Source organism: Anolis carolinensis, chromosome 3 (genome assembly GCF_035594765.1).
Source record: "Anolis carolinensis isolate JA03-04 chromosome 3, rAnoCar3.1.pri, whole genome shotgun sequence".
Classification (NCBI taxonomy): domain Eukaryota; kingdom Metazoa; phylum Chordata; class Lepidosauria; order Squamata; family Dactyloidae; genus Anolis; species Anolis carolinensis.
The window spans coordinates 149,800,097-149,812,210 of NC_085843.1; the positions used below are offsets into that span (position 1 = coordinate 149,800,097).

Sequence of the window (12,114 nt, forward strand, 5' to 3'; positions counted from 1 at the left end):
TAATAATGGAAACAATAGACATTGACAAAATTACGATCTGCCAACTGCAAAAGGCCACCCTACTGGGATCTGCATGCATCATCCGAAAATACATCACACAGTCCTAGACACTTGGGAAGTGTTCGACTTGTGATTTTGTGATATGAAATCCAGCATATCTATCTTGTTTGCTGTGTCATAATAATAGCTTTATATATATCCCGCCACTATCTCTCAAAAAGGAACTTGGGACAGCTTACAAGCACGTAATAGTGTAGTGGAATATACAAATACAGTAAAACACCATAAAACACATAACACAAAATACAGTAAACTACCAAACAATTATAAATAATAACTATGTCAATAACATAAAACAAATGTACTTAAAACACCATAAAACCCCTACTGATTAAAATGCTCAGTAAAATGTAGTGATAGCTGTGGATAAAATGGTCATTAATATCAGTCTAGTTTCACTTCCAGTTTGATAGTAAATTGAATTATTGTGTTGCTGTATGTCTAAAAAATATATCACCAACATGAAATATTTGGAAAGCTCTGCTCTAGGACATCAGACATCTTTCTTTACCTGGAGTTGCTGGTGATTGAACCTGGACCTTCTACATGGAGAAAATACTTCTGTCCTTGAGCAGCAGCCCCACAGTGCATTGAGATTCTTGGCATATCTATACTACTGAGCTAATTCAGGACTGCATCATCAGGAATTCACACAGCAATTTATTTGCATGTGAGATGAGAGAAAATGTGCAGGTGTGCTAATGTTTTTAGAAACTAATAGAGCTGAGTTGTGGCAAATCAATGTAGTTAGCACCTCATCATTGTGTATTCTGTCACAAAGTAATTGTTAAGGAGATATAAGTACCGGCAGTCCCCGGTAAACATCCGCTTTACAAATGACTCATAGTTAAGTACAGGGGTGAGACAATAGGAAGTGAGGTAAATCTACCATAGGCAGGCAAATTCACCCCTGAAAGATTTATCATTGGGGGGGGGGGAAGGTTGCCTCCACTGAAGCTTTAGCACCACAACAAGTCAAATTTTTCAAAATCCAATTATCACTGGACACAGACAGCCACGGGGGTTTTGACCCTGCCCTATGCTATCCAAAGCTAATATGTATGTGTATATGTATTATGTGTATGTGTATGTGTGTGTGTATGACTGGAGTTACACTTAAAAGTGTACCTGTTCCGACTTTGAACTTAAGAACAAACCTACACAACCTATTTTGTTCATAACTTGGGGACTGCCTGAATGCTGTCTTTGATTTTTTTTTTTAGAATATTACAGGAAATAATTAACATGACCATAATAACACAGTACTATCCCCTGTCTCTCTGAGCAGTAGATTAAGGTTTTTCATTTGGTTGGCCATCTGTTCCACAAGCGTGATACACCTGTTGTTCTGAAATGATGAAAAGTGGGAAATCTAGAACATAGATGGGACCAGATGCTTGGAAAGAATATAATTCAACAAGAAAAGGACATCTCAGTCAAAGAATTCTGAACAAGCGGGATTCCTCCCCTCCCTTCCACCCAAAAGCTGGATGTCTGGCATGCGATGTTTTTGTAAGATTCATGGCACAAAACAATTACAGGATAAGGCCTGGTAGTCAAGTAATGATTAAGAATGGCAGATGCTCCTTTTTCAGCATCTCATCTGCCAGGCTGCTTAACTTGTTTTGCTCATTAGAAGAGGCTCTTCTGAGAGGTAAAAACAATAATTTTGGTACAAGTCCAGTCTCAAAGTGTTTAGCCTTGAATAGTTCCTATCAGGATGGAGAATAATGAAACAAAGTCAAAGCTTCAGAAATCTATCTCTAGCAGTGGCATCCCAAGACACGTTGATGCCAGAGGCAGAGCAACAAAAAACTCCCGCACACCTCAGGCAAATTATTTTTAAACTCACAAGGGAGAAAATCCCACAAGTGCATTTTTGCATTTCTAACAATCAGAAAACAAGGATTACAAAGAAAATAAGCCACCGCATGCAGCCCTTTTATTAAAATCTCAGATCTGCTCTCTGAGAACGATGATTTGTTCAAAATAATGATCAGCACTGCTTCCATCTAAAGTCCAGGAAGGCTTTAAGGGCATTATAATCAGAAATGGCACTTTATTATTTTAAGACAATGTTGGGTATGCAGAGAGTGAAGAGAAAGAAACATGACACACAAACACCACATTCAAGGTACCTGGCAATTCCCGGGCTAGGACTTTTGCAATGATAAATATTAGAAGTAGCAAATTTTTGGTTTTGGATTTTATGAATGGTCCCATTAGAAAATGCATAAAAATGTGGGCAAACTATAACTCCCATCATCTCCTGTCATTGTCCTAAAACTGCACTAGTAGCACATGTGTGTATTAGGGATGTATTTGTTTGGTCCAGATCCGTTGTTGATAGGAGTCACAGTGCTCTCTGGATGTGGGGGCCATCTTGAAAATACATACAGTGCCTTAAAAACAATGTACAATTAAAAATGGACATTTAAAATAGAATAATAAAAAACTGGGAAGGTAGATGTCCTTCCCAGTGACATTACGGAGGGTCAATTCATTAGCAATAGCCTTTGTGATATAAACATGCATACATACATATTCTGACACACACACACACACACATACACGTGTGTGTAATTGTGAGGGGGGGGGAATGGGAGAACTCTACCATTCATAATGACACATGATCACATAAAGAAATGGAAGGAAATACATAACCAACATAGGAATTTATTTTTACACAATAAATTCATTCCTGGATCTCTGATACAAGATGTGTCGTAACTCTTCAGTTCTAAAGCCCTCTTCCATGGCATACAGGCAAACATGGTTTCACCGTTGAAACACATTTGCTAGGAAGCTAGTACATCCAATCCTAGCTTCCTAGCAAATGTCTTGGTGTGATGCATGTGCTTTTAAATATACGTATGTTTGCAATAACTGCAGTCAGTATGACTAGAGGCCAGAGTTGAAACTCCAGGAAGCATGGAAACCCACTGGATAAGGACAAACTGCGTTCACATTTATCCCATAAATCTTCCTCTTTCTAAGCTATTTTCCCAATGGAGGGGTTAGCATTGTGACTGTCGTTTCCACAGGGCTTTGTTTTGGGCATCCTCAGTCTCGGGTTGACAGCACACATGTCTCAGTTGATGGTGTCCATCCATCTTTTCTTTGGCCATTCATATGGTTGCCATTTTGCAATCTCCAAATGCAGTGCTGTTTGTGCTAGTGATGTTGGTTCTCTTCTCATGACATGGCCATACCTCCTTGCATCCTGCATTTTTTGCTGATCGCTTTTATTCCTAGTCTTTGACGGATGTCATCATTTGGCACATGGTCAAGAAGTGTCAAGCACCTAGAGGTATTCCTATGAGATACAGTCAAAAGACCCTTCAGAGTTTGGGAAAGACTGGAAACCCTTCAAAAGGTTTCTAGAAGGAAAGACTATTTCAATGTGGGGATTTCATGTTTAAAATGGAAAGTCTGATCATTAGATAGATAGATAAGATATGGAATGACGTGCAACGACTAGAGGAACAGCCTGGATTACCCTTGTGGATTACGTGGTTAATTGTGATTGTATTGTTTTAAATGCTTCTAACTGTTTTAATGTATTTTATTATTCTATGTATTTTAAATGTCAATTTTAATTGTACGTTGTTTTTAAGGCATTGAATAGCTGCCTATGTGTAAAGCTGCCTTGAGTCCCCTCCAGGATTGAGAAAGGCAGGGTAGAAATGTTGTGAATAAATAAATAAATAAAGATGGATGGGTGTTATCCTTGAAGTGACTGACTTGACCTTGAAGGAACTGGGTGTGATGCCTCGTGGGCCTTGTAGTCCTGTTCCTAGTGCCATCGTGGCAGATGAAGACGAAAACATGGGGTTTTCGCCGGTTCAACAAGAGCCAGAATCTTTTCACCTGCTGGATGTTGATGTTTGTACCCAAGAACTCAGTAAAACAGACCTTGGGCATTCCTCGCCCCCGTTCCCTAGGAGACAGTCCTATTCTGCAGACAGAGGAGTGAGGGAACAGAATCGCAGGAGTTTACGGATTGCAGCCAAACAACAGGCTGATTAGACCTGCTTCCCTTGGGAAATTCTAAGGAGTCTTGCATCTGGACAAAGTTGGGTTTCGCTTCCCGTTCTCTAGGGAAAGAGGTTGTTGGCGGGAAAACGAGACCCCAATATAGGTGCCTGACACGGGAGAATCTTTGCGGAGTCAACAGAACAGCTTCAGGAGTAAGATCGTGTGTGGACTTCGCAACCCCAGTTCCTTGCTTCCCGGATCAAGTATTCAAGATTTGCCTTGCCTTGTTTTAACCACGGATCTTGTTCCAAGAATCACTGTTTGCCTTGTTCCTAGTCACGGACCTTGTTAAAGAATCAAGATTGTATCCAGCCTTGTTGTCAAGCTACCTTGGACTCCTAAGACTCTGGCATTTCCCCACACTATTGCTTGGCAATAGTGTGTGTTTCGGTTATTGGATTAAAACTTTGAACTCTAATATCATTTATTGGACAATACATTTTGGACTATATTTGACCTTATTTGAAAGGTCTGCCTCTGAACTATATTCTTCACTTGTTTTTATTGCTTTTATATATTTACTTAATAAAGATATTAGATAGAGATTGGCCTCCGTGTATGGTTCTTGGTGCCCCGCTGCCTTGGGTCTGACACTGGGGGTAGCGATTGCCAACAGTGTTGCACCCCTAGGCTGCGTAGGCACCTCAAAACCACACTGAAGCCCCCAGAATATAAGCAGGCAAGTTGTTTATTGATGATTATATGCAAGTAAAAGCAAAATACAGTTCAGAGTCAGTAAACTAGGTTTAAATCCGTAAGAGCAAGGTACTTGAAGTTAATGAGACAAGAGTCTATAAAAACCAATCAAAGAGCATAGTCCAAAACTGGATTATTCCCAAGACATGACTCAAGGATAACCACAGGAAACTAAGACTGGAGTGCAGGATTAATTCCAAGGTGGTTCCTGGTATGAAGTCAATGATGATACACAAACAAGGCACAGGAAAACAAGACTCAAATGCAGGATTAGTTCCAAGGTATAAAGTCAAAGATGAAACCCAAGGCAAAAGTCTCGACTGGAATAAACACCAAATAGCAAAGTCACTGGAATATTCCACTGGATTCATGGCAAGGCTGATACTTGAAGCAAGATACAGGAACACAGAGCAAAGATCATTCTTTCTTGAATAAGCAAAGCTGCTACCTCTGGCTGTGGCCAAGAAAACAAGACATTTTAAGGAGAACCCAAGGTCTTGCTCTCATGAGAAAACTACTCATTAGAGTGCTTCAAAAACAACCGTTTGCTTCTTCGTAAAGATTCCCATTTCCCCCTCTGGTGAGTTGCTCTTCTGTCAGACTCATTATCCTCCTCTAAACTAGAATGTCCATCTGACACCTGGTGATCTGGCCTTGACTGCTGGGAGGAATGTGGTTCAAAATGCCTGCTTGGAACCATTCTGTCTCTGGTCCCAGAATCTACTGAGACAGACTCTGGCTGCATCTCAGGCCCAAACCCAGAGTACTCTGGCAAAGCTGGTGCAGGGACAATCACTGGCTGAATGGGCCCAATCTCAGGCTGGGCTACAACAAACAGGAATCTCTAGCGTGGGCTAGTCCATGAGGTCACGAAGAGTTGGAAGCAACTGAATGAATGAATAACAAAATGTTTTGTGGTCAGGGATTAAGCATTGCAGGACTTTTATTGCACGAGGCAGGGAAACTGGCATTGCAGTAGGACTGTCACCAAAGGTCCCTATTGTATGATGCCATCTGCACCTCACTGTTGGTTTAGCTCAGTGGTTCTCAACCTGGGGTCCCCAGATGTTTTTGGCCTCCAACTCCTAGAAATCCTAACAGCTGGTAAACTGGCTGGGACTTCTGGGAGTTGTAGGTCAAAAACATCTGGGGACCCCAGGCTGAGAACCACTGGTTTAGTTGCTCTCCTCTGTGATTCTCCCATCCCTAGACATTTGACTTTAAAAATACCTGTTGTGATATTTTTAGTCCCAGCAGAAACATGAGTTACATCTCAAAGTGCTCAAGATTATTTATTTTATTGATAGAAAAGCCTAACAAATCAAAACCTCCTTCTGCAAGGGGTTTATATAAAATCAGAAATGAACAATACGTAAACACATACTATATCATATTCAATCATTGTCAGTTTGGTATATTGTCTATGGCCTAGACATACTTATTTATAGTGAAATTTCAAAAATAACTGGAACTCTCAAACCACTTACTGCCCAAGTGAAAACATATGCGTAAAGGCTGAAAGAGTTTAATGTGTTGGAAGCAGATGGAAAAAAACATTCCAAGTCACATGGATAGACATGAGTTAAAGTGAAGGGGATGCCACCGTTTTGCTTTTGGCCCCACTCAGTGTTAGAATGTGACATCGAAGAACCTCCTTGGAATTAAATTTGGTCCTTATGCTGAAAGAGGTTATTTATTTATTTTATTTATTACATGCATTTATACCCCGCCCTTCTCCCCGAGGAGACTCAGAGCGGCTTACATTCTGCCACGAGGGCCAGCAACAAATATACTATAAAACAAAACAATTAAAACATGATAAAAAGTATACAAAAATTAAAATGCTGCAAAGCAGCGATGTTGCACCATCCTCAGTCAGTCAATACTGCTACAATTACAGATTTGCGACCTGATTACATCAGCCCATGAGCGTATTCGCTGAATGCCTGGGCGCAGAGCCAAGTTTTAAGTTTTCTTCTAAATCCCAGGAGGGATGGGGTTTGCCGGATATCGCTGGGGAGGGAGTTCCACAGCCGAGGAGCCACCACCAAGAAGGCCCTGTCCCTTGTCCCCACCAGCCGCGCCTGCGAGGCAGGTAGGATCGAGAGCAGGGCCTCCCTGGAAGATCTTAAGGTTCTAACGGGCTCATAGGAGGAGATACGTTCGGATAGATAGGCAGGACCAGAACCGTTTAGGGCTTTGTAGGTCAAAACCAGCACTTTGAATTGGGCTCGGTAGCATATCGGCAGCCAGTGGAGCTGGCTTAACAGGGGGGGGTTGTACGCTCCCTGTAAGCCACTCCCATTATTAACCTGGCTGCCGCCCACTGCACCAGCTGGAGCTTCCGGGCCGTCTTCAAAGGCAGCCCCACGTAGAGTGCGTTGCAGTAATCCAGCCGGGATGTGACCAGAGCATGGACCACCGTAGCCAAGTCAGACCTCCCAAGGAACGGGCGCAGCTGGTGCACGAGGCGGAGTTATGCGAAGGCTCTTCCGGCCGCAGCTGAAACCTGAGGCTCCAGGCTCAGCGATGAGTCCAGGATCACCCCCAGACTGCGAACCTGCGTCTTTAGGGGGAGTGCGACCCCGTCCAACACAGGCTGTAACCCTATTCCCTGTTCAGCCTTGCGACTAACCAGGAGGACCTCCGTCTTGTCTGGATTCAATTTCAATTTATTGGCCCCCATCCAGTCCGACACAGCGGCCAGACACTGGTTCAGGACCTGGACAGCCTCCTTAGTGACAGGTGGGAAGGAGTGACAGAGCTGGACATCATCTGCATACAGATGACATCTTACCCCGAAACTCTGGATGATCTCTCCCAGCGGCTTCATGTAGATGTTAAACAACATGGGGGACAATATCGACCCCTGCGGGACCCCACAGGACAATGGCTGTGGAGCCGAGCAGGTGTCCCCCAGTGACACCATCTGGGATCGTCACTCCAGGAAGGACCGGAGCCACTGCAAAACAGTGCCTCCAATGCCCAACCCGGCGAGTCATCCCAGAAGGATACCGTGGTCAACGGTATCGAAGGCCGCTGAGAGATCCAGCAGAACCAGCCATTGGTAAAGGTTTTCCCCTGACATTAAGTCCAGTCGTGTCCGACTTTGGGGGTTGGTGCTCATCTCCATTTCTAAGTCAAAGAGCCAGCGTTGTCCGTAGACACCTCCAAGGTCATATGGTCAGCATGATTGCATGGAGTGCCATTAACTTCCCACCAGAGCGGTACCTATTGATCTACTCACATTTGCATGTTTCCAACTGCTAGGTTGGCAGAAACGGGCTAACAGCGGGAGTTCACCTTGCTCCCCAGATTCAAACTGCCGACCTTTTGGTCAGCAAGTTCAGCAACTCAGCAGTTTAACCTGAGTCCATGACATTCATTTTCAAATACAATACTATTTCTTTGCCTGGGGTTGCATGCAGCCCATTGTTCTACTGTTTTTTGAGATGGAGGTTGTGCAGGTTGCCATCTGGTCCCTGTCTTTCTATGAAAATACCAATAAGATGCCTGCAGAGTTTAGTCAGACCTGAGATAGATTGGAATGGGAATCCAATGGAGGAGGCAGGGCCCATTGCACATTCTTAGTGTGACTCTCACCTGTAGGGTCTTCAGGGAGGGCTTCATTGCCCTCAAGCGCGCATGCGCAGGGAGTTAAACAAGTAGACATTCCAGGCTCAGGCGGCTGCCAGGAGTCGGAACGGTTGAGAATTGCCGAGACGTGAGTCACCCTCCACCTATCAGAAACGAGAACGCGTGGACTGACGGGGCACGCGCCCAATAGAACGGCCTTGCCTATCCGGAAGGGGAGGTCGGAGAGTGGTGGCGGGAGGATTTGGATGCCCGTTTGGGAAGCGGCGTTTATTTGAAGGTGGGACTCGGAGGAGCCTCGTTTGTTGCCATGGAGCGGGGTCCGCGGCCTCCTGCCCGAGGGAAGGCGCGGGAGAAGCAGCCCCTTCGCGGGGACCCTTCTACCAGAGACGGGCTCGGCTGGGAGGCCGGAGGAGGCGGCGGCAGTAGTAGCAGCAAAAAGGCCAAGTTCGTGAGTATCTGAGGCTGCAGCTGGCGGACTTCCGACCCAGTCTTTCCTCTCGCAAAAAGCCCAGTCTCAACGAAAAACCATCGAAAGTTCAGCCTTTCCTCTGTCTTCTCAGACTTTGCACAGGCGGTGCCTGGTTTTGGGGATTTTGTAACGTTCTACTGTGGCTCTTACAAATTATTTTAGAAAATTCCCATCACCTTGGGTAAATCTCCCTTCAAACACCACTAAAGTTGTGTTGTCGAAGGCTTTCATGACCAGAATCACTGGGTCGCTGTGAATTTTCGGGGCTGTCTGGCGATGTTCCAGAAGCGTTCTCTTCTGACGTTTCGCCCACATCTATGGCAGGCATCCTCAGAGGTTGTGAGGTCTGTTGGAAACTAGGCAAGTGGGGTTTATATATGTGTGGAATGTTCAGGGTGGGAGAAAGAAGTCTAGTCTGTTTGAGGCAAGTGTGAATGTTGCAATTGGCCACTTGAATTCAGCTAGGCTTTGAAGGTGCAAGGCTATTCAATTACCATTGAATAGTCTTGCACCTTCAAAGCCTAACTGAATTCTTTGTTGGGAGGTGTTAGCTGGCCCTGATTGTTTCATGTCAGGAGTTCCTCTGTCTTCTGAGTGTTGTTCTTTATTTACTGTCCCGATTTTAGAGTTTTTTTTTAATACTGGTAGCCAGAGTTTGTTCATTTTCATTGTTTTCTCCTTTTTGCTGAAATTGCCCTCATGCTTGTGGATTTCAATGGCTTCTCTATGTAGAACAATACTCTGAAAACAGGGGAATTCCAGACATGAAACAATCAGGGCTAGCTAACACTTCCCAACAAAGGATTCCCTCAGGCAGGAAGGAGCCAGGTTTTGAAGGTGCAAGGCTATTCAGTGCTAATCAGGCTTATCGGTTGCCACATTCACACTTGCCTCAAACAGACAAGAGTTCTTTCTCCCACCCTGGATTTTCCACAGATATATAAACCCCACTTGCCTAGTTTCCAACACACCTCACACTTCTGAGGATGCCTGTCATAGATGTGGGTGAAATGTCAGAAGAAAATGCTTCTAGAACATGGCAGACAGCCCAGAAATCTCACAGCAAACCACTAAAGTTGGTCATGTTGGGTCTGTGTGCCACGTGTGGCCCAGATCTATTGTCTACTGGCTTCAGAGTATTCTTTTGATTGTGGGTGAACCACAATTCTCATCATCTCAGGCCAATCCCTCTCCTCCAGCACCAATATTTAAAGTTGGTCATGATAGGTCTGTATGCCAAGGGAAATAAATGCAATTTGTTTCATAAAGATCAAGTAGGCAGAACATATTTGAAAGAACATAAATAATTTTCTGGCCTTGCATCACACCTTTTAGTGCAAATATTAAGACACAAATAGTGTTCAGTAACTAAGGCATGTGCCACCTTGGCCAAATTTAGCTTCTCAAGGAACGGGCACAGTTGATGCATGAGTTTTAATTGTGCAAAGGCCCTCCTGGTCACCACAGATACCTGGGCGTCCAGGTTCAATGCTGAGTCCAGAACAACCCCCAAACTGCAAACCTGTGTCTTCAGGGGGAGTGTAATCCCATCCAGCACAGGTTGAATCCCTATTCACTGGTCTGCCTTCAGGTTGACCAGGAGTACTTCTGTCTTAAGGAGCCCCGGTGGCGAAGTGCGTTAAAAAAACATGGCTATGTGCTCAGGCTTTTAATGAATAACTGACAAAGATGACCCAGACTGATGTATGGATAAAGCATGAGGATATTGGATGAACGGATTTTAACCATATGTTTTATATTTTATACTGTATTTAACTATTTGTAATAGATTTTATATGCTGTTTGTTTTAATGATGTGTAGGCATTGAATTGTTGCCAATTGTACGCCGCCATGAGTCCCTTCGGGTGAGAAGGGCGGGATTGAAATATTGGAAATAAATAAATAAAATAAATAATAAAGCACTGAGCTGGAGACCGAAAGGTGCCAGGTTCAAGCCCCAGGAGCAGCGTGAGCGGCCACTGTTAGCTCCAGCTCCTGCCAACCTAGCAGTTCGAAAACATGCCAATGTGAGTAGATCAATAGGTACCGCTCCAGCGGGAAGGTAACGGCGCTCCATGCTGTCATGCCGGCCACATGACCTTGGAGGTGTCTACGGACAACGCCGGCTCTTCGGCTTAGAAATGGAGATGAGCACCAACCCCCAGAGTCAGACATGACTGCACTTAACGTCAGGGGAAACCTTTACCTTTACCTACTTCTGTCTTGTCTCGATTAAATTTCAATTTGTTTGCCCTCATTCAGTCCATTACTGATGACAGGCACTGGTTTAGGGTCAGGACAGCTTCCTGGATATAAGGTGGAAAAGGAGTAGTAAAGTTGGGTGTTATCTGCATATAGGTGGCACCGTACTCCAAAACTCCGGATGACCCCTCCCAGCTATTTCATGTATATATTGAACAGCATGGGGGACAATAGGAACCCTGAGGAGCTCTACAGGTAAATGGCTGGGGATTCTACCAGGAGTTGAATCCCAGCGCTACCTTCTGGGTACGGCCCACCAGGAAGGACCAGAGCCACTGTAAGACAGTGTCTTCCAGTCCCATTCTGGCGAGACGACCCAGAAGGATACCATGGGCAATGGTATTGAAAGCAGCTGAGAAATCCAGGAGAACAGGGACACAGTCCCCTGGTCTAGCTCTTTTCGTAGGTCACCAACCAAGGCAACCAAAGCTGACTGTTCTAGCTAGGACTCCCATCATCCTCTGTCATTGCCCCCTCCGCAAAGCCCCACCAGTACTTAAAGTTGGTCATGTTGGATATGTGGGCCCAATTTATCCAGATAAATCACCGGTAGCATTCCCAGTGCTCTCTAGGTGGGTGAACTACAACTCTTATCATCCTACGTTAATTTCACCCAAACTTCAGCAATATTTTAGGTTGATCATGTTGGGTATGTGTGCCAGGTTTGGTCCAGATCCATCATCGGCAGGGTTTACGGGGCTCTCTGGGTGTGGGTGAATGACAACTCCTAGAATTCTGAGTTAGCCCTCCACCCAACTCTGCCAGTATTTGTTGAGAGTACATGCAGCTGCTTGTGCTATCATATGGAGTACAGTTATAGTCTCCAGAGAGGACGAGCAAGTGATGTTTTACCTGTTCTTCTATTGTAAATTTTCTTGCCTGTTCCTGGAAGAATGACACACAGAGAAAAGAATGAGAGTTTTCAGTCAGAAGATGGTGTGTCTGTTGCTTGCAGGAGCAGCTATTTTTGTAGAACTGCTCAGCTATCTTT

At 44.5% G+C, this 12,114-nt stretch overlaps 1 protein-coding gene across 2 annotated transcripts in view; it reads left to right on the forward strand.

Moving 5' to 3' along the window:
- The first annotated feature begins 8,573 nt into the window (after positions 1-8,573).
- Positions 8,574-12,114, forward strand: part of diaph3 (diaphanous related formin 3) — a 135,508-nt gene continuing 131,967 nt past the window's right edge. Inside the window, exon 1 of one of the 2 annotated variants that reach the window (XM_062975588.1) lies at positions 8,574-8,839. In XM_062975588.1, coding sequence (XP_062831658.1) covers positions 8,699-8,839 — 141 coding nt within the window. In that variant the 5' untranslated portion in view covers positions 8,574-8,698. The remainder of the gene's footprint in view (positions 8,840-12,114) is intronic. The other variant, XM_062975587.1, reaches the window with a different exon arrangement.